This window comes from Bos taurus, chromosome 2 (genome assembly GCF_002263795.3).
Source record: "Bos taurus isolate L1 Dominette 01449 registration number 42190680 breed Hereford chromosome 2, ARS-UCD2.0, whole genome shotgun sequence".
Taxonomy (NCBI): Eukaryota; Metazoa; Chordata; class Mammalia; order Artiodactyla; family Bovidae; genus Bos; species Bos taurus.
The window spans coordinates 94858740-94884565 of NC_037329.1; the positions used below are offsets into that span (position 1 = coordinate 94858740).

The following is a 25826-nucleotide window of genomic DNA, read 5'->3' on the forward strand; positions in this document are numbered from 1 at the left end:
ATTTTATTTAACCCTCATAGTGTAAATATTCATAAATCTTATTGCAGAAATGTTAATGTGTTCAATTCTAGGCTGTATACCAGGCTTTTCAGGGCGCTTTTGCAGAACATAGTAAATGCATCATACTTTTCTAAAATCCTGTAATGCCAGAATTCTTAAGCTCCCGGGCTTTTAGATCTGGGACTGTAGACCTATAGCAGAATCATTCCAAACAAAGTTGCTTAAGGGCAAAAAGACAGGACTGGTGCAAATTAGCAGATGCCATAGACATTCTAACATTGCACATTTCATATTTCCTTTTAAGACACTACATCATGAGTCCAATACAGTCCATTGCTCTGCAAAATATTTAATGCTCTGCAAATTGAGAGAGCAGTGAAGTCATGTTAGCTTTTAAAAAGAAAACAGTGACTGATGTGGATAACTGACAGAATAATTTATTCCCATCCCCATAATTAAGTGATACTGCCAAGTTAAGGCTGATACTCTGATGCCTGACATCTGTATAAAATCTCAGCAAGGCTGCAGAAAAAGAAACAGGAATTTTAAAGTGACCTTGCATCATTAAACTCAGTTGCCTGCCTTTCATGGCATTGATCTCAGGGTAACAGAAATTTGACAGCTTCAGAGTGTTTAAAACGGGTGCAGTGAGTAATAATGAATTAATGTGAGCTGCTGGCATTTATGAATTGCAAAGTACATGGCTAATTTTACCTGCCTTACAGCTCACCAGCTAATTATAAGCATCACGCCTGAGGAAACAACACTGAGTTGTTTGGAAATACTAAGAGCTCTAGTGTGTGTATAAGGATCCATCATTAGATTTCTGAGATTGCCTGAGAGTAGAAAGGAAATTATTCCAATAACGTGCAAACTAAATTAAAAAGTACCTATATGTCTTCAGTTGTAGCAGTTAGTGAATATGGAATTCTGTCTTTTTAAATGACATATTGGAATAATTTTTTAAAAGCCCCTGTGGATTACAGTGAGATGGTTTATATGCATGTATGAAAGAACGGACTTTTTTCCAAATGTTATAGTCAGCGGATGTATATATATATATATATATATATGCATGAGGATCCCCTGGAGAAGGAAATGGGAACCCACTCCAGTATTCTTGCCTGGAGAATTCCATGGACAAGGAGCCTGGTGGGCTATAGTCCACGGGGTTGCAAAGAGTCAGACATGACTGAGCGACCAACACCCATGAAAGAACCGACTTTTTCCCAAGTGTTATAGTCAATGGATACACACACACACACACACACACACGCATGTTTTATGTGTTATTTTCACATTATCTATGGACATCTTTTCTGTTCTCTGGGAACCTTCTCAGCTGTCGTGTTTGCCATCTGATTTGTAACGGGGACCTGTCTCCGGATGGAAGAGCCCTAGGAATGAAATCTAGTAGTGGTTTACGTGGGAGGCCTGATACAAAGAGCTGTCATGTTCTAGTCTGCCTTTGTCTTTTCTCCTCTCTGCTGATCAGAATATCACAGAAATGAGGACTGTTGATTTTAGTCATTGGATTTTCCCATGGGGAAGCCCCACCCAAGTATCCTGGAAACCTTCCTTGCTTTTTATAGCAGCGTTCCTCCTGGAAGCAGAAGGAAGATCGGGTCTTCCTTGGGTGGACTCAGTGGGAGGCAGTCCTTCCTTGGGTGTGTGCTGCTCTCCCTCAGATACCTGGCTCTGAACATCTGGATTGGAATGCCCTGTTCCAGTCTTCACCTGAGTGTAGTGGACATACACAGAAAAATCTTGCCCCTGGTAATGGGAAATGGAAATGTTTCTCACAAATAATCAGTTGCCTGAACAACTGATCTGTAATATAGTTTATTTGGCAATCAAGTTCATAGCTTTAGGAGGGTGGATTATTCTAGGAATTTGACTCTTCCATCACTCCAGGAATGATTGAGAAATTTCTACACTCTGTGCATATGCCTACATGTTTGCCTAATATGGTTCAGATGGTGCAGTTTTCTTTTCGGTGACAATGATGGGCATGGATTTCCAGCAACACTTTTCCCCTAAGTTTATTTGCATTTACTTGATGGCATATATCACCTTTAGCTGTGACTGAAGCATTTTTATCTTTTTGACAGTTTTTATAACTTCTCAGCTGTCTGGATATAAGTCAGCAAATTAGGTAACTGTGAGTCTTATTAGAGATGCGTTTTAACTCCATTAGTAAATATGAAAAGTGATCTATTCATCTTGACAGCTTATTTCTATAATAAGTAACTCTAATGGTAGAGGTCATCTCTGGAGCCCACCACCAGAGAATCCTCCAAGACATAGTACCTCCATTTAAAATATGTTTTTTAGAAGTGTTATTAATAAATGAACAGTGTTTCTCACACAGATATATTTGTAAGATGCCATAACAATAGGTCATAGAGGAATATCATGTGATAGCTGATTATAGGGTGTGTATATAACCTAACTGGAAAATTGATTTTCTGTGATAAATTGAAATGTTCTCCCTTTATCTTTCTAACCTCTTTCAGCTATTTGAGCCCACAGAATGTGGAAATGGATACGTAGAAGCTGGAGAGGAGTGTGATTGTGGTATCCATGTGGTAAGTATAAGAAATCTTTTCTACTTTCAGCACATCTTCTACCCAGAGCAAACAGTAATAGCATTAGTGAGAAGTCTACCTCATCATTCACTGCGGCCTCACTACCTTTATTTCTGAACTCTCTCATCAATGCTTAATCCTAGCTCAGACATTTTAGAATTAAACATGTCCTTATGGCTCTGTCTGAAGAAACCTAACACATTCTTTTAATCAAATTCATATCTCTTAAAAATTCATAGCTCATATTTCGTCTCAGACAAGTTGTACCAAGTTATGAAAATTCCTTCTGTGTTGTGCAATATTTTTGTCTTTGTAAAGCTAGATTGAATATTAAAATTATAATAGAGCTAACCGAGGGTAGGATGCCTGCTAAAAAATAAGCTTACTCTTTGGTATGGCACCCCACTCCAGTACTCTTGCTTGGAAAATCCCATGGATGGAGGAGCCTGTTAGGCTGCAATCCGTGGGGTCGATAAGAGTTGGACACAACTGAGCGACTTCACTTTCACTTTTCACTTTCATGCATTGGAGAAGGAAATGGCAACCCACTCCAGTGTTCTTGCCTGGAGAATCCCAGGGACAGGGGAGCCTGGTGGGCTGCCGTCTATGGGGTCGAACAGAGTCGGACACGACTGAAGTGACTTAGCATAGCATTGGTACAGAAGTCCTTTCTTAGAAGATCATACTTTGCTGAGAAGTATAGCAGGAAGGAATCTACCACTAAAATGATTAATTCTTTCCTAAAATATTTGCTTACCATTATATACATCTCCTCTTGTGAATAATGCATGTCACATGTGGAGAAAATATAGAATGACCAGCGGGTGGGTTTCCTCACTTACTCACATGAAGTGTTTTCTCTAGGAATGCTATGGACTGTGCTGTAAGAAATGCTCTCTCTCCAATGGGGCCCACTGCAGCGATGGGCCTTGCTGCAATAATACCTCGTGTCTTGTGAGTTCTCTGAAAGTTTCATCTCTCTTATCAATGACATATTAGCCAAATATTGCAATGTGTACCTTGAGTATTTGTACAGCTTGCCACACTTTTGTTGATGGACACTGTGTATTAGCCCAGCAATTTTATTGAATCAATAAATCTACCCAAATTCTGTGAGTTACTACAATTATCTTTGTTATAATTCACTACCAACAAACCCTTGGACAGCAAGGAGATCAAACTAGTCAATCTTAAGGGAAATCAACCCTGAATACTCATTGAAAAGACTAATACTGAAGTTGAAACTCCAGTATTTTGGTTATCTGATGCGAACAGCTGACTCACTGGAAATGTCCCTGATGCTGGGAAAGATTGAAGGCAGAAGGAGAAAAGGGTGTCGGAGGATGAGATGGCTGGATGGCATCATTGATGCAATGGACATGAACTTGGGCAAACTTTGGGAGATGGTGAGGGACAGAGAGGCCTGGTGTGCTGCAGTCCATAGGGTGGCAAAGAGTTGGACATGACTGGGTGACTGAACAACAACCAATAATCCTATTCTCCAGTACCTCCCTAAGAAAATATACCTATAATCCTTCCAAAATAAACATTGGCAATTGCCCTACTAACATGGGTGAAAACCAAGTTAAATGGTTGAATAGAAGAGGGACAATTTCTGTGGTCTTTTTCGTAATATGTCCCACTTACAAACTTTTTCTGTAAAACTCATCCTAATTTATTTTAAAGCCTGAGCATAAAACCTAGTCCTTATATTTTCACATTTGATTTTTAAAATCCCTTAGAAAGACAAATGGGAAGGCAATGGCAACCCACTCCAGTACTCTTGCCTGGAAAATCCCATGGATGGAGGAGCCTGGTAGGCTGCAGTCCATGGGGTCGATAAGAGTTGGACACAACTGAGCGACTTCACTTTCACTTTTCACTTTCATGCATTGGAGAAGGAAATGGCAACCCACTCCAGTGTTCTTGCCTGGAGAATCCCAGGGACAGGGGAGCCTGGTGGGCTGCCGTCTATGGGGTCGCACAGAGTCGGACATGACTGAAGCGACTTAGTAGCAGCAGCAGCAGAAAGGCAAACGAGCCAGATAAGGAAATAATATATATATGTAAGTTTATATGTGTATATGCACACCTTTTGTTTGTGTGGAAATATAGTTCTATCTTTGGAAACCTCTGGTTAATTTTTAAAAAGTCATTTTAAAAATCTTTGTTTTTCTCATGCTATAAAATTCCTAATTTTTTTAAAACCAGAAAATAATATGATTTAACTTCATTCAATACCAAAGGGGTATTAGGCATGTGGTATTCTACAAGATTCCAGCTTAGATTTTCTTGCCTTATGTTCCCAATCAAATTATAAATTGCTTGAAAATGATGGACTCTTTCCTTCATCTTTTACCAACCCCTCTCCTAGAAAACAAAATGTCTTGTATTCAGCAGTCATTCACTGGCATCACTGAAGGGAATGCATATGAATTAATTGAAATCTGATTGTATATATTTAGCTAAAGCAAGACTAGTATCCAAGCTAATAGATAAATTAGTGCAGATTGGGTATGTATATCAGCCTTAAGAGAGGTCCTAAATGTTTATATTTATATTTTAGTGTTTAGTTCTGTTGTCATCAGCCACACCAGTGTGTCTTCTTTACATAATTGCTATCACAGTGTTTTCCAAACATAATACGCTGAGATAGCACATTTTGAAATCTGAACATTTAATGCCTTGGTTAATGATTCATATTTACTACAGAGAGTGGTTTTGGGGCATTATCTCTATTCTGAAACTACCTTGCTGATTCATAAAAAGAGTTTGGCAGTGGTTATGAAAGGATGTCATGCTTTCTGGTGAATACAAGAATACTGACTCTTGAAATATTAATACTGGTTCCTAATATTGAGTTTTGATTTGCAGTTTCAGCCACGAGGATATGAATGTCGGGATGCTGTGAATGGGTGTGATATTACTGAATATTGTACTGGAGACTCTGGCCAGGTATGGCAAACTGAGTTTTAGGTAATACATCTTATTTGCAAATACATATTATAATGCTTTCAATTTGAATTACATGTGTGAATATGATTTGGTTCTTTTGGGGTTTTTGGTTTTGTTTTGTTCTGTTTTCTAGTAGTTTCTAGCTCCCACTATGCTTTTATTTTAGGAATATTTATTGGGCCTAAAAAATCTGTTATCTTCCAAATTTCCCCTTTATAATTAATTTGCTTTATTATTGCTTATATCCAATTAATTGGTATAGGTGTATGTATCAGCAGTGTTCTGGTCCCCACATCTAAAACAGTAGGCTCACACTGATAAAGCACTAATGGTACTATTTTGAGCCACAAAACCCTTTCTTTTAACAAAATTTTGGACAGAAGCTCAGTGTAGAAATCTGAAAGCGTAGCACTGCTGTAGTTGAAGTGGGATTGGGGGCAGAAGTCCTCAGTCTGTCACCATCTCTCTCCATTTATGTATGAAGCACTGGCTTCATGGCTCACACACTTGGCATGATCTTCTTCATGTTAAAATTATTGCATTATCATTAAGATTGCCTTTCGGCATTCCTTCTTTACTTTTTATGTTTTTAAACATTTACATCGTGTTGTTTTAAGTCTTTGTCATTCAAATGAATATTTGTGGAGCCCCTGCTGTGTCTCAAGCACTGCTTTGAATGCCAGGCTTTGGGAGGAATCGAAATAGGCGACTCCTTGCTCTTCCCAGGCTTGCATTCTGCTGGGTTAGAAAGGCTAATAAATTAATGAAACCCAGTGCGTACGGAAGCATGGCTTCTTCAAGAGATGGAATGGAAGCAGGGATAGCTGGGAAATAGTGGAAATGATTCAGGGAAGAAGTCAGGAGTCAGGCGTAGGGGCTTGGTAAGAATTTTCAACTTCATCCTACCTGCAATTTTATTCTGATGTTACTTCAACAGCATTTTCCCATGCTATGATACAGTTTTTATAAATATTCCCTTTACAGTTGCATGAAAGTCAACCATGTGGATTTACCAGTCACTTCTACATCCAGTGGTGAATATTTAGATTGTTGGCAGCATTTCATTATTATCATTAATAGGGCTATAAATCTCTTTGCATTAAAAAAAATTTTTTTTTTTTCTGGCATACGGGCTTTTAGTTCCCTGACCAGGGATCAAACCTGCTCCCCTCCCTGCATTGGAAGGGCAGAGTCTTAACCACTGGACCACCAGGGAAGTCCCTCTATGCATTTTAAAGAATGTTTCTTGTTTGGAGTTAGCAACTTAGGGTAAGTTTCTCAAGAGCAGAATTACCTATTGCCAGGTATTGTGATTTACATGGGGTTCCTGATAGAGTATAGCTAGAAATTAAAATATTATTTTTGTTATTGCAAAGAGCCAAGTTGAAAGTCATAGCTCAGTGTGAGGGTTAAATGGGCCTCTTTACAGATCCCGAATTTAGGCTGTAGTAACAGATTATTGACATGATTGGGCCTGGAATGACCTCTCCTTGCAAAGGTGGCCCTTGCCTTGTATGCCATGGAGGAGCAGTAGAGAGAGGATGAATTATGTGAATAGGCAGGAGAAGATGGCAGAACTGAGCCAGAATGCGGAGTTATTCTTCTGAAGTTTATCCATCAACCTGTCAATTGCTATACCTGCTTGGAGAAGTGAGCACAGGAGCAGAGAGTAACTGGAATAAGACTGAGTTCTCCTCCCTGGAAAGAAACATGAGAGGAAAACAAAATTTCCTAATTAACCTTTTGAAAGGTTTTGATGTATATATTCTGAGGCTTGATTCAAATGGATATAGTACAAAGGTTATGGTATAGTGAACTGTATTCAGGCTATCCTTTTGTGATTTTTATGCATATCTGTCCTTACATATAAATACATAAATTGAGTTCTTTGCAATTTTTAAATAATATAGTGGCAGTATATAAGAACTGTGGATTCTGTGATTTATGACAAGAATAATGACATTTCTGATGTACTATTTCACTGAGTTATAATTTTAGTTTTGTAGAATGAGGCTGTTTTTATATCCATCGTATATGGTTTTGGTTTTGTGTGTTCAGTTCTTTTAAAAGTATCAGTTCATTTCAGTGCTCAGTTGTGTCTGACTCTTCACGACCCCATGGACTGTAGCATGCCAGGCCTCCCTGTCCATCACCAACTCCTGGAGTTTATTCAAACTCATGTGCATCAAGTCGGTGATGCCATCCAACCATCTCATCCTCTGTTGTCCCCTTCGCCTCCCACCTTCAATCTTTCCCAGCATCAGGTTCTTTCCAAGTGAGTCAGTTCTTCGCATCAGGTGGCCAAAGAATAAAAGCATAGTTTTTCCATTTCAACCTTTAACTCCTGAATTGTCATAGGCTTTACCCTTTATAATAAGGGTCCTTGTTCAATCTAATATTTTATTTAAATTTTTAAAATATTCTTTTAAATTCATGTCCCAAGATGAAAATTGTACTGTTAAATGCTCAGTGACATATTAGAATAGCATGTTCCTTTAGTAACAATTCCCTTCTCTGACCAGAAGGAACCTGAACTAGATAAGTGGAAGAGAGGGAGTTAAATACCACCACACCCCGGTCCCCAACACACAGTAATTCTTCTGTTTTGAAAGAAGCAGGAAACTTTGAATTTAATTGATACTGATAATAATTAAAATGGGATGTCTCAGAATCTGTGCATCTCTGAAAATCAGTACTTTTGGTGACATTATGTATTTATTGCTTTTATTTCACAGTATATTTCTGCTTATTTTTTATATTAGCATTTACTGATGCTTCTGAGCTGCTTTTTAAATTCACAATTTAAAAGAGAATAAGACGTGGAACTGAGAGACATTCTGGGCAAACAATCTGGATGATCTAATAAAGATATTTTTGAAAGATATGGGAAATATGTTTTGTTAAAAACTATAAAATATGTCATCAAAATGGGAGTATAACACAATTTAAAATAAGCACATTTAAGGGCTGTTGCACTGTGGAAGCTAGCCTCAGTTGGACCTTCCTGCACAGTGTAAAAATGGCATTTATTTATCAGTATTATTTTTTATATATATTTTTATTTTTGGCTGTGTCTCTAGTTGAGGCACGCAGGCATAGTTGCCCTGTGGTATGTGGGATCTTAGTTCCAAGACCAGGGATTGAACCCATGTGCCCTGGCAACCCACTCCAGTACTCTTGCCTGGAAAATCCCATGGACGGAGGAGCATGGTAGGCTACAGTCCACGGGGTCGCAAAGAGTCGGACATGACTTCACTTTCACTTTCCCCTGCACTGGAAGTCAGATTCTTAACCACTGAACCACCAGGGAAGTCCCTCAAATGGCATTTAGAGATGGAATCCAGAGCTCTGCTCATAAGCAGAATGAAGTACACAGATTTATGGTTCTTCTATTTTAAATGTCTCCAAAGAACAATAGACATTTGATAATTTCCTTTGTTAAACATTTCAACTGGCTTTTATTAGCCTAAACTGAAAATAGATTAGAAATCTTCTTCCATGTACTTATGACAGTTTATGAGAGCTTTTTGAATTTTATCAAATCCTACTAGTTTTCTCCTGTTGAAACATCACGAAAGTCAAATATGACAAGTTAAGTTTAGACCCTGATGTGTGTATTCAGCAAATGACATTTCTTTTGCATTTTGGTTCAGTGTGGTTGCATTCACCTTGGAGTTAATTACTGTTAGTTGATTAATAAGATAATGATGGTGTTTTGAGTGGATTTGGGTGAATGAAGAGACCATAGGGAATCTCTGTTTTTGTGCAGTTGGTCCAGTAAACCAAGTTCTCACGCTGATAATTACATCTTTTGAATAGTTACCATAAGGTTGAATGAAAACTGGTATGAAAATTGGTTGTTCTTTAGAAAGCTGTAGAACCAAAGCCTTTAATCTCAATGTGTTCCTTGATAAGTTACTGCTTCTTAGTAATTCTAAACTAGTTCCTTTAATCTCAATGTGTTCCTTGATAAGTTACTGCTTCTTAGCTATTCTAAATTAGTTCTATTATCTTTCTGTTGTGACCTTGATAAACAGCTTGATACTGCAGAATAAAATAATTGTATCTGTGCAGGTCATTTATTTATTTTCTCAGTCAGTCACTAGTCATTAGGCACCTTCTTAATAATAATTGAGCCCAGCTTTGTTCTAGGTGCCAGGGAGGGAGCAAGGACAGAAAATCCCTGCCTGCATGGAGCTTGCATTAGGATGGGAGCAGTAGACAAACTGCATTAGGAAGGGGGCAGTAAACAAAGCGTTTCACTGTGTGGATCACAACAAACTGTGGAAAATTCTTCAAGAGATGAGAATACCAGACCACCTTACCTGCCTCCTGAGAAATCTGAATGCAGGTCAAGAAGCAACAGTTAGAACTGGACATGGAACAACAGACTGGTTCCAAATCGGGAAAGGTGCACGTCAAGGCTGTATATTGTCACTCTGCTTATTTAACTTCTATGTAGAGTACATCATGCGGAACGACGGGCTGGAAGAAGCACAAGCTGGAATCAAGATTGCCGGGAGACACACATTAGCACTGTGGCTGATTCATGTCAATGTAAGGCAAAAACCACCAAAATATTGTAAAGTAATTAGCCTCTAATTAAAATTAATGAATTAATTTTAAAAAAAGATTGCTGGGAGAAATATCAATAACCTCAGATACGCAGATACCACCCTTATGGCAGAAAGTGAAGAACTAAAGAGCCTCTTGATAAAAGTGAAAGAGGAGAGTGAAAAAGTGGGCTTAAAACTCAACGTTCAGAAAACTAAGATCATGGCATCTGGTCCCATCACTTGATAGCAAATAGATAGGGAAACAATGGAAACAGTGAGAGACTTTATTTTCTTGGGCTCCAAAATGACTGCATATGGTGACTGCAGCCATGAAATTAAAAGATGCTTGGTCCTTGGAAGAAAGGCTATGACCAACCTAAACAGCATATTAAAAAGCAGAGACATTACTTTATCAACCAACTTCCATCTAGTCAAAGCTATGGTTTTTCCAGTAGTCATGTATGGATGTGAGAGTTGAACTATAAAGAAAGCTGAGTGCCAAACATTTGATGCTTTTGAACTGTGGTGTTGGAGAAGACTCTTGAGAGTCCCTTAGACTTCAGGGAGATCAAACCAGTCAATCCTAAAGGAAATCAGTCCTGAATATTCATTGGAAGGACTGATGCTGAAGTTGAAATTCCAATACTTTGGCTACCCTATACAAAGAACTGACTCATTGGAAGAGACCCTGATGCTGGGAAAGATTGAAGGCAGGAGGAGAAGGGGACGACAGAGGATGAGATGGTTGGATGGCATCACCGACTTGATGGACATGAGTATGAGCAAGCTCCGAAATTTGGTGATGGACAGGGAAGACTGGCGTGCTGCAGTCCATGGGGTCGTGAAGAGTCGGATACAACTGAACAACTGAACTGACTGAGCAGAGAAATAGGTGAAAGTTTGGTGATAAGTAAAACAGTGAATGGGGAGCAGAGGATGCTAAAATGGGGGAGGAGTTTATGGTTTTGGAGGACATAAAGAAGGCTTCTCTGAGATGCTGATGTTCAGGCAAAGTCCTAAAAGAATTGAGAGAACAAGCTGGGCGGAAATCTGCGGGAAAGCTTGGAAGAAGAGCAAGAACAAAGACCATGGGTTGACAGCGTGGCTGGTACATTCATGTGAGGTCAGGTAGGGATGAGGTCAGGTAGGGAGCAGATCACGAATTTGGAAGACCAGTGAGTAGACTGGGAAGCCATTAGCAGAAGAGCAACATGATGTGGTTTAGGTTTTTAAAGGGACACTCTGGTAGCTCTGTCACCTATAAGGAGACTAGAGAGGATGAAGGGAAATTGGTTGGAGGTGGTTGCATCATTAGATGAGAAGATAGTTTTGGGTTTGACCAGCTGTTAGCGGTGGAGATGGAGGAGAGTGGTCAGATTGTAATTATATTTGAAGATATTGCTACCAGGATTTGTTGATGGACTAGAAAGAGAGTGTGAATAAAAGAGAGGAACACAGGATGACTCCCTGTTTTGGGGCCTGGGCAACTGGGAGAGTGGGACTGTCATTTACTGAGAAGGTGAAAATCAAGGGAGGACCTCACAGGGTATTGCTGTGTTTCTTATTCACTTACTGCAACTGTGGGGGGGCGGTTTTTTTCCCCTTTTAGTATTTGTTTTGAATGCTGTAGCAGAGCCTTTGACTTGAACTTTTTTTTTTTTTTTTAGCTCTCTTAAATGTGATAAATAAGATGAAGAGAGAGTAAAAATATGAATTATCCAGGATAATGTTAGGGAAAATTGAAATGTACTTAAAAAAAAACTATTTGATAAATAGACCTGGAAAAAGAAAGAACTATCACGTCACAGTTGTTTTAACAAGTCTATAGTTTGAGAGGTCAGAAATGTAGTGGAGATATAGCACTTTTATTGAAGGGCTGGTTATTTCTTTTTCAGTAATGTGGCATGGAGGTGACTGTCATGGGTGTCACATGCAGATCTGACATTTTCATAGAGCTGAACGAGGTCTTGTAAATTAGTTCCTGAACGTATCCACTCCTGTGTAACAAGCTGATTTGTTCCCTTCATTGTCCATTTTAATCCCTTCTATTTTGAACTTTGTAGGCAAGTGAACGTGAATTATTCTAGTGCGTCTCATGGAAAACAAACATAAGAAGCACCCACTGCTTTGACTGATTGATTCATTTTTACCAATGACTGAAGAATAAATTTGGATTAGCTGTTTACTCGTGTTTTTCTAATTATAAGTTGTATTTTTTTTTTACATTTATTTCAAACTTTACTGATATGAATGATGTATAGCACACAATTTACAAATAGTAATAAAATCATCCTTAAATTTTTTTGCACTTTAATGTATTGTGCAAATAATCTGAAAGTACTTCACATATTGAATGTTAACTAAAAATGTATTTTTCAGTGCCCACCAAATCTTCATAAGCAAGATGGATATGCATGCAATCAAAATCAGGTATGCTGGGCCACAGGTTTTAACTGGGATTTTGTGAAAAGCTCAGTTTTCAGGGTTTTTTTTTGGATGAATGTAATTTTGATGGCAAATTGCAGCTCAAACAACAGGAAATTATTGCATTGGTCTTCTAACTCAGAGTTGTTTCATATCATATAAAATACTAAATATATTTATCTCTGGGTGCAAACTGTCCAGATTGAGAGTGTGGGGAAAAAAAGTAATGGCTGAAGAATTAGAGATCTAACTTATGGAGTTGTAACTATCTTTAATCATTTTAGCCTATTATGGGAAAATATGGTAATATATGGTAATGCTTTTTTTTCCTGAAGCTATGTTATGACCTAACCATTCACATACAAAAAAACCTAAAAATCATTTTGGTGTCACTCAAAGAAATGTACCCATTTTTGTTTTCCATAAAATTTTAGATGATTAGTTGGACTTGAGCTGTACAGTGAGGTCTGTTCTGTGTTTTAGATTTTAATTTTCATTCTTCTGTGTCTCTTAAGATGTTTGTGAGTTTTATTTTCATTGTGAAAATACTAGGGTACCCCAAAAAACCCAACTTTGTCTAAAACAATGATAAGGAGACCTTGCACTGAGAATCTGGGGGGAAATGGGACCAGCTCCTTGTACCTTACAACATGCATTCTGCCCTCAGGGCCGCTGCTACGATGGGGAGTGCAAGACCCGGGACAACCAGTGTCAGTACATCTGGGGAACAAGTAGGTCATGTTTCCTGCTTGGTGGTCTCACTCAGGTTTCTCTTAGTATTCTTTGCTGCCAGTCTTGCTGATTGGGAGTGATTAAAACAAGAAAAAAAAAAAAAAAACTAGAAAAGCCTGAAGAGAATGGTGAATCATAGTCACATAGCCACAGCAAACACCTGCTGACGTTGAAGACTTGTCATCAGAACTGAACATCACTATTCAGTGATTGTGGCTGAGACAGAACGGATGGCACACCCACTTGCTAAGATTGGGTTGAGTGCGGTGGTCATGCCTATTATCAATCCACTTGGGTAATTTTCTTTATACCTTGGATTTAACATTCACCACTTCAAGGTAGCTTTCCATTCTTTTATCCTAGGAAAGTACCAGGCTTTTTTATTTTTTTTTTAATTCTGTAATTGATTATCTCAGTTTGAAGTGAAACACAAGTACTTCCTGATATACAGACAGAGATTTGGGAACATGGTCATTTTCTCAGTATGTTCCCTACGTGTCAGTACTTATATTCTCTTCCTGACATTTTCATTGTCTTGCCAGTGAATTTCAGTTAATGAGGTCCAGACTGGAAGAGAGAGAAGTGGCTCTGTCTTGCTGGCAAAGACTGGGTCACCTACCAGGAAAAGAAGGCACCCAAAGGGGACTAGGACTCATGCACAAGTGATTTAGTGTTTGGCAAATATCATTTAACTGAAAGATTTACTTTCAGTGGTTCAGTTTTGACAAGGGAAAGATAATAGAGGTATATTTGTCTTTCAAAAAAGTTGAAATATCAAAATCCACATGCCAACAAAATTTCAGCAAGCTCAGATTTTATAATGCTTCCTGATACTAATAGAAAGCAGGGTTAAGAATGTTTATTAGTTTTTTTGGTGTCACTTCACTAATTCCTGCTGATGATTAATCCTACTTCCCCTCCTCAAACCCACCAATAAGAATTGGGAATAAATTTGTCTCCCAAGTTAAAAAAGAACGGTGTGTTTGAGCTGTTCTGTCTTACCTTGCAAGAGCCATGGGTGAAATTTTCAGGAATTTTAGAAGCTGATTGACATCACATTCTTAGTTTAAAATTAGCCATGTATTACACTGTGGAGATTTACACCATGGAAATGGGTAAGTGCTACAAATTAGGAATTTGTTCCTTTTTCTGGAGCAACAGTTATTAAGATTTACTGGCACAGTACTGGTTATGGATAACAAAAAAAACTAAAAGTAATTCTGTTTTCTTGCTCGTCTCCAAAAGAGGCTTCAGGGTCTGACAAATTCTGTTATGAAAAGCTGAATACGGAAGGCACCGAGAAGGGCAACTGTGGGAAGGATGGAGACCGATGGATCCAGTGCAGCAAGCAGTGAGTGGCCGTCTCTGGGCGCATAATGGGTGGACTTGGTGCAGGGAGCACAAAATAAATGTTATTGATTTTTTAATAAATTGACTACTTAAAATTTTAGAGTATGAATTTAAAAGATCGTATATCTAGAAGCAAATGACTATGAACTAAACTGTTTGTGTGGCACAGACACACCATTTCTGTAAACTTCAGGAAAGTTCTCACATGCTGTATTTTACTTGAAGCTTGTTTGGAAGAGATATTTTGCTAAGGTATTTTAAATTAATCGTGGGTTTTGATTTTCTACTTTTGCTTTCAAAAAGCCTATGAATGTGCTAGTATAAGGAATTCTGCAAGCAAAAGATGTAGACTGTCTATATTTTGGGGGCCATTTAAAATGAAATAACATACATTTGATTATTTTTCAAATGTAACACGATTTGATTTGATTAAATAGCTAATATCTGCATTCAGGTTTTATTTTCCCTTCTAAAAAGTATCTGAAAGTTAAAGTCGCTCAGTTGTGTCCCAGTGTTTGTGACCCTATGGACTATACAGTCCATGGAATTCTCCAGGCCAGAATACTGGAGTGGGTAGCCTTTCCCTTTTCCAGGGGATCTTCCTAACCCAGGAATCGAACTGGGGTCTCCTGCATTGCAGACTTATTCTTTACCAACTGAACTATGAGGGAAGCCAAAAAGTATCTAGTCAGTGCCTATTGAGGACTCTTTACTCAGGAAATGAGATACCTTCAGAGCACATTGGTAATATTTTCCCTTGATTTGTTGAGGAAAGTTAAAATTGCAATTTAATAGTTTTTTAAGGTTAACTCATTGACTTGGGTCTCTGGGATCATTATGTGATAGACCAAACTCCTCCATTCTCCTTCCATAACAATGGGGATTCTTCTCCCATTGTGAAGCAGATCGAGGATTTAAGGGAAGTTTTGTTTATCTAATTAATGGTCTCTAATGTACTTTTTGAAACTTGGCAGTTGTATGTAATCTTTGATGGTGGATGAGGCCTTAGGAGGCAAAAAATCTTTGACTTCTTTAAAATTAAACCAAAATAACAGAACAGAGCTTCCAATCTGATGTCTCGTGACTGAGTTATAGAAGTTTTGAGATGTTCAGTCTCTGAGGTTCCACGGAGGAAGTGGAGTCTAAACTAGTCAGAACCTATGGGGTTGGATGTCTATGGCTTCATTCATTAAGTCAATGTCACAGACAAATCTGATCATTTCTCTGTGCCTCTGTGACTTCAGAAAGTTGGGAGGCATTGCTTTAGATCATTGTAGAAGACAGCTTTCAAATATCTGGCAATAGAATATCCAGCCACCAGTGAGTTAAGGAAAATAAATGTATTTTTTTAACTTAAAAAAATTGAGAAATATAGAAACAGAAAAGTGATTAATATACAAATATCAGTTCAGTTCAGTTCAGTCGCTCAGTCGTGTCCGACTCTTTGGGATCCCATGAATCGCAGCATGCCAGGCCTCCCTGTCCATCACCAACTCCCGGAGTTCACCCAGACTCATGTCCATTGAGTCAGTGATGCCATCCAGCCATCTCATCCTCTGTCGTCCCCTTCTCCTCCTGCCCCCAATCCCTCCCAGCATCAGAGTCTTTTCCAATGAGTCAACTCTTTGCATGAGGTGGCCAAAGTACCGGAGTTTCAGCTTTAGCATCATTCCTTCCAAAGAAATCCCAGGGCTGATCTCCTTCAGAATGGACTGGTTGGATCTCCTTGCAGGCCAAGGGACTCTCAAGAGTCTTCTCCAACACCACAGTTCAAAAGCATCAATTCTTCAGCGCTCAGCCTTTTTCACAGTCCAACTCTCACATCCATACATGACCACAGGAAAAACCATAGCCTTGACTAGACGGACCTTTGTCGGCAAAGTAATGTCTCTGCTTTTTAATATGCTATCTAGGTTGGTCATAACTTTTCTTCCAAGGAGTAAGCGTCTTTTAATTTCATGGCTGCAGTCACCATCTGTAGTGATTTTGGAGCCCCCCAAAATAAAGTCTGCCACTGTTTCCACTGTTGCCCCATCTATTTCCCATGAAGTGATGGGACGGGATGCCATGATCTTAGTTTTCTGAATGTTAAGCTTTAAGCCAACTTTTTCACTCTCCGCTTTCACTTTTATCAAGAGGCTTTTCAGTTCCTCTTCACTTTCTGCCATAAGGGTGGTGTCATCTGCATATCTGAGATTATTGATATTTCTCCTGGCAATCTTGATTCCATCTTGTGCTACTTCCAGCCCAGCGTTTCTCATGATGTACTCTTCATAGAAGTTAAATAAGCAGGGTGATAATATACAGCCTTGACGGACTCCTTTTCCTATTTGGAACCAGTCTGTTGTTCCATGTCCAGTTCTAACTGTTGCTTCCTGACCTGCATACAGGTTTCTCAAGAGGCAGGTCAGGTGGTCTGGTATTCCCATCTCTTGAAGAATTTTCCACAGTTTATTGTGACCCACACAGTCAAAGGCTTTGGCATAGTCAATAAAGCAGAAATAGATGTCTTCCTGGAACTCTCTTGCTTTTTCGCTGATCCAGCAGATGTTGGCAGTTTGATCTCTGGTTCCTCTGCCTTTTCTAAAACCAGCTTGAACATCTGGAAGTTCACGGTTCATGTATTGCTGAAACCTGGCTTGGAGAATTTTGAGCATTACTTTACTAGCGTGTGAGATGCATGCAATTGTGCGGTAGTTTGAGCATTCTTTGGCATTGCCTTTCCTTGGGCCTGGAATGAAAACTGACCTTTTCCAGTCCTGTGACCACTGCTGAGTTTTCCAAATTTGCTGGCATATTGAGTGCAGCACTTTCACAGCATCATCTTTCAGGATTTGAAATAGCTCAACTTGAAATCCATCACCTCCACTAGCTTTGTTCGTAGTGATGCTTTCTAAGGCCCACTTGACTTCACATTCCAGGATGTCTGGCTCTAGGTGAGTGATCACACCACATCGTGATTATCTTGGTCATGAAGATCTTTTTTGTACAGTTCTTCTGTACAAAATTCTTGCCCCCTCTTCTTAATATCTTCTGTTTCTCTTAGGTCCATACCATTTCTGTCCTTTATCGAGCCCATCTTTGCATGAAATGTTCCCTTGGTATCTCTAATTTTCTTGAAGAGATCTCTAGTCTTTCCCATTCTGTTGTTTTCCTCTATTTCTTTGCACTGATCGCTGAGGAAGGCTTTCTTATCTCTCCTTGCTGTTCTTTGGAACTCTGCATTCAGATACTTATATCTTTCCTTTTCTCCTTTGCTTTTCGCTTCTCTTCTTGTCACAGGTATTTGTAAGGCCTCCTCAGACAGCCATTTTGCTTTTTTGCATTTCTTTTCCATGGGGATGGTCTTGATCCCTGTCTCTTGTACAATGTCACGAACCTCCACCCATAGTTCATCAGACACTCTATCTATCAGATCTAGTCCCTTAAATCTGTTTCTCATTTCCACTGTATAATCATAAGGGATTTGATTTAGGTCATACCCAAATGCTCTAGTGGTTTTCCCTACTTTCTTCAATTTAAGTCTGAATTTGGCAATGAGGAGTTCATGATCTGAGCCACAGTCAGCTCCTGGTCTAGTTTTTGTTGACTGTATAGAGCTTCTCCATCTTTGGCTGCAAAGAATATAATCAGTCTGATTTTGGTGTTGACCATCTGGTGATGTCCATGTGTAGAGTCTTCTCTCGGAGAAGGCAATGGCACCCCACTCCAGTGCTCTTGCCTGGAAAATCCCATGGACGGAGGAGCCTGGTAGGCTGCAGTCCATGGGGTCGCTAAGAGTCGAGCTCGACTGAGCGACTTCACCTTCACTTTTCGCTTTCATGCATTGGAGAAGGAAATGGCAACCCACTCCAGTGTTCTTTCCTGGAGAATCCCAGGGACGGGGGAGCCTGGTGGGCTGCCATCTATGGGGTCACACAGAGTCGGACACGACTGAAGCGACTTAGCAGCAGCAGCAGCAGCAGAGTCTTCTCTTGTGTTGTTGGAAGAGGGTGTTTGCTACGACCAGTGCATTTTCCTGGCAAAACTCTATTAGTCTTTGCCCTGCTTCATTCCGTATTCCAAGGCCAAATTTGCCTGTTACTCCAGGTGTTTCTTGACTTCCTACTTTTGCATTCCAGTCCCCTATAATGAAAAGGACATCTTTTTTGGGTGTTAGTTCTAAAAGGTCTTGTAGGTCTTCATAGAGCCGTTCAACTTCAGTTTCTTCAGCGTTACTGGTTGGGGCTTAGACTTGGATTACTGTGATATTAAATGGTTTGCCTTGGAGACGAACAGAGATCATTCTGTCATTTTTGAGATTGCATCCAAGTACTGCATTTCGGACTCTTTTGTTGACCATGATGGCTACTCCATTTCTTCTAAGGGACTCTTGCCCGCAGTAGTAGATATAATGGTCATCTGAGTTAAATTCACCCATTCCAGTCCATTTGAGTTCACTGATTCCTAGAATGTCGATGTTCACTCTTGCCATCTCCTGTTTGACCACTTCCAATTTGCCTTGATTCATGGACCTGATATTCCAGGTTCCTATGCAATATTGCTCTTTACAGCATCGGACCTTGCTTCTATCACCAGTCACATCCACAACTGGGTATTATTTTTGCTTTGGCTCCATCCCTTCATTCTTTCTGGAGTTATTCCTCCACTGATCTCCAGTAGCATATTGGGCACCTACTGACCTGGGGTTTCTCTTTCAGTATCCTATCATTTTGCCTTTTCATACTGTTCATGTGGTTCTCAAGGCAAGAATACTGAAGTGGTTTGCCATTCCCTTCTCCAGTGGACCACATTCTGTCAGACCTCTCTACCATGCCTGCCCATCTTGGGTGGCCCCACAGGGCATGGCTTAGTTTCATTGAGTTAGACAAGGCTGTGGTCCTAGTGTGATTAGATTGACTAGTTTTCTTTGATTATGATTTCAGTGTGTCTGCCCTCTGATGCCCTCTTGCAACAGCTACCGTCTTACTTGGGTTTCTCTTACCTTGGACGAGGGGTATCTCCTCGCTGCCGCCTCTCCTGACCTTGAACATGGAAATACACACACACACACACACACATACACATATATATGTATATACACACACACAAATATACATTTTGCCAAATAAATGCAAAGTGAACTTTCATGTAACCCCTCTATGAATCAAGAAACAGTGCATCCCAGGATGTATTCTTCACTCTCACAACCCCTGTCTCTCTCCTGAAGGTACTGTTGTCCTCAATTTTATGGCAGTTGCTTTCTTAGTTTTCTTTAGACATATACTGGTCAAGTTATCAGCCCTAAACAGTTTACTTTGCCTAAAATTTTGGTAGCTTTATATAAAAGGAATCATGTTTCATGTATTATTTTGTATTTTGCTTCTTAAGTTCATTATTTTGAGAGTTTTCCATGGTGTGTGTAGCCGTAGATTCATATTTATTATTCTTTTATTTCATTTTCATTCATATTTATAGGTATATACCTTCTCCGTTTTGTGTTGACAGACATTTAGATTGTTTCCATGTCTTGGCTATTAGGAATCATGCTATTGTGAACATTCTGGTACATGTAACTTAGTTCTCATTTGTACATATTTTTCTAAGTCCATTCCTGGAAGAAAAATTGCCAAGTCATAGGGGATATATATTCTCAGTGTCACTAGATGGTGTGACACTATTTTCTAAAATGGTTGTGCTAGTAAATGCTGCTGCTGCTAAGTCACTTCAGTCGTGTCCAACTCTGTGCGACACCATAGACCGCAGCCCACCAGGCTGCCCTGTCCCTGGGATTCTCCAGGCAAGAACACTGGAGTGGGTTGCCATTTCCTTCTCCAATGCATGAAAGTGAAAAGTGAAAGTGAAGTTACTCAGTCATGTCCAACTCTTTGTGACCCCATGGACCGCAGCCTACCAGGCTCCTCTATCCATGGGATTTTCCAGGCAGGAGTACTGGAGTGGGGTGCCGTTGCCTTCTCTGCTAGTAAATGCTACCATTGATAATTTGTATAAGAGCATTTTGTTGCACTGTACTGTATTCTCACTAACACTTGGTGTCATCAGACTTTTTATGTATTCTGCTGACTGTGAATGGCTTTATTATTGTGGCTTTAATTTGCATTTATGAATGGAATAGTACATTTTCATGCATTTACTGGAGATGGATTGTATGTGTGTGATATGCCACTTCAATTCTTTGCACATTTTTTAAGGAGTTCATTGTTTACTTAACAAATACTGTGGAGGTAGGTGTCCTCATGGTGAGTGAGTCATTTAACAATGTCACCAAGGACCCAGATGATTTCTGTCTCTCTTCTCTGTATTACTTAGCATGTTCACTTTGTATCTTTACATGTGAATTCACGATTGCAAGCTGAATGCCAAAGTTCCGCATTCAAAAGCAGGAAGCAGGGGTAGCAACAAAAGACCTTCTCCGTGTCAGGCTCTAAAAGCCTGTCCAGAGCATAAAATTCTCCCCAGCAACTCCCTATTGGGCTTTTCTTCACATCTCAACATTCCAAGGGCCACTCTTAGCTCTAGGAGCATGGGAAGGAGGCATGGCTCAGTAACTGGGTGTAGAGAATGAGGGTGTCATGATAGGTTCTGACACCAGTCATGAGCCATCTCTCAGAGCTGGTTACTTTACTACCTTACACAAGCTTTGATCCTTTTAGGAAGCGGGGCGGTGGGGTGGGGGGGTGCAGTTTACCAACCAACAGTATCTAAACAAATGTTTTCATTTAGAAGGAAAGGGAATATTTCCCATTTTTAAATATTTGTGGACCAAATAATTTTGATTTTTTCAGTGATTCCTCCTGTCTTGTTCCTTTTTGTTTAATATGTTCAGTGATGTGTTCTGTGGATTTTTACTCTGCACCAACCTTACTCGAGCGCCACGTATCGGTCAACTTCAGGGTGAGATCATCCCAACTTCCTTCTACCACCAAGGCCGGGTGATTGACTGCAGGTAACACAGTAAATGTTGGCAAGCCTAATGAATCATGAGAATTACAAATTAGAAAAAAGTCAAGGGAAATATTTCTATTTTTCATGAGAGAAATAACAACTTAGATTTTATTATCACTTTGTGTATTGAAAGGCATTTAAAAAACAAAGTTATATATCAATTTGGACATTGTATTTGCTTAAAGATTATGCCAGTTATTAGTAGGGAGACATTCTTTGTATTTATAATTTTAAAAGTAGAATTTTATGATATTCATTTTGAATATGATTAAAGTTTTGAGCATTAAAATATGTCACTGTTTGAACATTGTATGTTTTATTTTTTGTGACAAAAGAGAATTTAAGCTATACTCTATGTGCTTGGTTTAGAAGATTAATTGAAACCTAATCACATATAGAAAGTATAGTGAAGTGAAACTGAAAGTTGCTCAGTCGTGTCCACCTCTTTGCGACCCCATGGACTGTAGCCCACCAGGCTCCTCTGTCCATGGAATTCTCCAGGCAAGAATAGTGGAGTGGGTAACAATTCCCTTCTCCAGGGAATCTTCCCAACTGAGGGATCAAACCCAGGTCTCTCACATTGCATGTGGATTCTTTACCATCTGAGCCACCAGGGAAGCCCATAGAAAGTATATACTAAAATATTTATAGCTCTAGTCAATCATTTTATATCCAAGTATCTGTGAGTACAAGGCACAGAAGATACAAGACTTGTTTTTTTTAACACTGGGAGTCATATTATATTTTAAATAATATTGTTCCCATTAAAGGAGTTGTAATTCTAAGATGCTATGCTCTCATTCAAATGATAATGTCCATTGCCCAAAACACTTTTGGGATTCCCCCTACAAATTGCCCTCAGGATATGTAATGTTTATCTTTAGTATCCCCCAAATAGCAAAACTTCATCTTACATAGGTGAATGTAAGATTTAGAATCATCCCTAAATAATTTTGAACAAAATTTGGTAAATCAACTGGATAGCCACATTGGATATTGCTATGTTGGTCAAATGGTTGCTGATTTCCTGTCTTTTAAATGGCTCTAAAGACAATTTGAATAGGGTCTTAGACAAGAAGATCCTTCCTGGATAAATTTGTAGTATTCAAATGCAGTTACTTTGATGCACAGAAGCTTCCTTTGAGTGTGTAAGTTTTCACACACCTTTAGATGCAACAACCTTGTTAAATTATATTGTTATAGTCTAAACTAGTATATTTAAAAATTTTTTAGATATTAAAATATTTTATTTTAATATTTTAAAAATATTAAGCAAGGTATCTAATTAGTAATTATAACATTGATTATTATTCAAATTCCAGTTGTCCTTAGCTTTGAGATTTTAGAAGTATGTATCAATAGAGAGGAATCGGCTTGTTTTTTTCAACCATGAATAATCCAGCCCTCTAAAGTAATAATTTTCCAGATGTTTTCAGTTGCTTTCTATGCCCAACACCTGCCTTTTTGTATCAGAGTGTCTTGGAGTGTTAATGATAGGATTGCTTCTGTTGTTCTTATGCACACGTCTCCTTTAGTCTTAACGTTGGCTTGCAAACAAGGAAAGGTTTAGAACACACTTCGTGCAAACGACATATTTTTGTTCTGATGAAGTGCAGAGCAATAAGGCTACTGAAAGGCAGTTTCTTTTATCATGCTCTCTTACTAAGGGGAGGTGGAGAAAGGGTGCAAGGAAAAGTCGAGAAATGCTAGGAGAAATCCACGTCCACTGACAGCCTCTTCAGTTTCCTGAATAGCAAACCTCACTCATGTTGGTGGTATATTTCCAAGTGTGGTGCTAATGACTGTATGACTATCTTTTTCTTTTTAGTGGTGCTCATGTGGTTTTAGATGATGATACAGATGTGGGCTATGTCGAAGATGGAACACCATGTGGCCCATCTATGATGTGTTTAGAACGGAAGTGTCTACAGATTCAGGCCCTAAATATGAGCAGCTGCCCCCTCGATTCCAAGGGTAAAGTGTGTTCAGGCCATGGGGTAAGTAGACATCAGTGTCCAGCTCAAATCTTCCTTGTCTAACATCCTCTAAGTTCACAGTGGTTGGACTTCTGGTCCAGCCATTCTCCTTCTGTGACTCTAGGCACTGACTATGATTTTTTCCTTATATCCTTATCTTCTAAGACTAACACCTAAATGTGTTGATATGGTTTTAGTTTTGTTGGTTTTTTTTTATCACTTTGTGTATTTTTATTCACCACAGTCTTTTGGAATCCAAGGAGTTAGTAGAAAAATGATGTGATTCCTAAAGAAACTATAGACCCTATGTGACTGCTTTGCACCATTCATAATAATTTACACTTTTCAGTAATTCCCTTTCAGCTCCTCAACTACTCAACGTGCATACTGAGTATCTATGTGTTGAAGATCACACTAGACTAGAGGTTGGATCACTGCTATAATTCACATGTTTAAAGTTGGACAGTTATGCTTGGACCATTGCCAGCAAAAGAGAAGATGTGCTCTCTACACACACCTGCATGTATCTTTAAATTCTGGGCACAAAGTGTTGGGGCAGGTACTTCCTGGCAAACCTAAGTTTATTACCTAAAAACACATTTTAGTGATTATTTAAATTGGATTTAGTAGAAGAAAGATAGTTCAAAATTTATACAGAATTCAAAAATGGTAAAAGACATGAAGAAACTCAGAGCGATCATATCAAAGGAAGATGCTGCAGCAAAGGTAAAAATAATCCAAAATATAGATAACTAAATGAGTGATATGTCACACACAAGGTAGAAGGGCATAAGGAGCTTATGCCCAATGACTTAGACTCACGAGCAGGTAGTAGAGACTAATGATCAAGAGCGTGGATTTTGTGGCTAGAAAGGATCCCGAGTTTGAATCCTGACTCTGCTTCTTTTTATCTCAGTTACTTTGGGCAAGTCACTCAGCCTCTCTCAATCATCAGGGTGCTGGTGATTAAATGAGATGTTATGCACAAAGCACTGAGTATAAGTACCTAGCATATAATCAATGTAGTAAATATTCAATAATTGCTATAGTAAATTAAAAGATTCCCTGGTGGCTCAGTGGTAAAGAATCCGCCTTCCAATGCAGGAGATGCAGGTTTGATCCCTGGGCCAGGAAGTTCTCCTGGAGAAGGAAACGGCAACCCACTGAGTATTCCTGCCTGGGAAATCTGATGGACAGAGAAGCCTGGTGGGCTACAGTCCATGGGGTTGCAGGAGAGTTGGATATGACTTAGCTACTAAAAACAATAACAGAAGTAAAAGCACTGGGCAGACCACTCAGCTACTCAGTTATTGCTCTGAAAACATTATATATAAAACTTAATGCATAAAAAGGTTCATGATTCTCCATTACCCACCCCGACTTCTTCATCTTGTTGAATAAAAGCTTAAATTCAGTGTGTTAATTATCATCATCACATTATATCATTTCAGATTAAAGAGCTTCTTATATCCATAAGCTTAAATTCAATTTTATCATCTCTAAACAATCTATCTCTGAATGTATGTCACAGGCAGATAGGGATTTAAACTACTCTGTCTCCAGTTTGTGGATGGTTATTTATTCTGTCTAAATTACAGGTCCATTCCAGGGGCAGAGAGAGGGGCAGAGATCACTCTAGGAGGGTCTTCAGCCAGGCTGACTGAGCGAGGAGCGACAGTGCAGGCAGACAGGGAAGGTGGTGGTGGTGGGGAGCTTGTTTGGCTGGGAGGGCACCACCAAATGACTGCTGTGTTGGGCACGATGAGGTAATGCAGTGCGTTGGTGATTTATGTCTCCTGGTACTTCATCTCTGGCAATGCCTTTTAAATCCAACATGTATTAATTTCTTGAATGAAGCATATTGTTTCTAAGGTATGTTTCTAGAAGCAACTACTTCTGAAAAAGCTACCTTGTCAGATGTGTGTACTTAAATAATATCAACACCAGTAATTAACATTTAATTTGAAAATTTCTTCCTTTTAATCTTTGATTTTTCTAAGATTAACTGAAAAAATATCACCCAAGTATTGGATCTATACATTGTCTAGTATTCAGAACCAGGGGAGGGGCTTCGCTGATGGATCAGTGCTAAGAATCCTCCTGGTCTGGGAAGATCCCACATGCCACAGAACAGCTAAGCCCGTGCACCACAACTACTGGGCCTGTGCTCTAGAGCCTCCAACCTTCAGCTACTGAGCCCACGTGCCGCAACTCTGAAGCTCACATGCCATAGAGCTCATGCTCTGCGACAAGAGAAGACACTGCGATGAGAAGCCCATGCAGGGCCACTAGAGACTAGC

General features: G+C 39.3%; 1 protein-coding gene across 6 annotated transcripts in view; it reads left to right on the plus strand.

Moving 5' to 3' along the window:
* Window positions 1-25826, plus strand: part of ADAM23 (ADAM metallopeptidase domain 23) — a 197422-nt gene that overhangs the window by 147766 nt on the left and 23830 nt on the right. For all 6 annotated transcript variants that reach the window (XM_005202734.5, XM_005202736.5, XM_005202733.5 and 3 more), the window contains 8 exon segments: window positions 2517-2588; window positions 3453-3542; window positions 5463-5543; window positions 12479-12529; window positions 13191-13254; window positions 14501-14606; window positions 21432-21551; window positions 23379-23547. In XM_005202734.5, coding sequence (XP_005202791.1) covers window positions 2517-2588; window positions 3453-3542; window positions 5463-5543; window positions 12479-12529; window positions 13191-13254; window positions 14501-14606; window positions 21432-21551; window positions 23379-23547 — 753 coding nt within the window.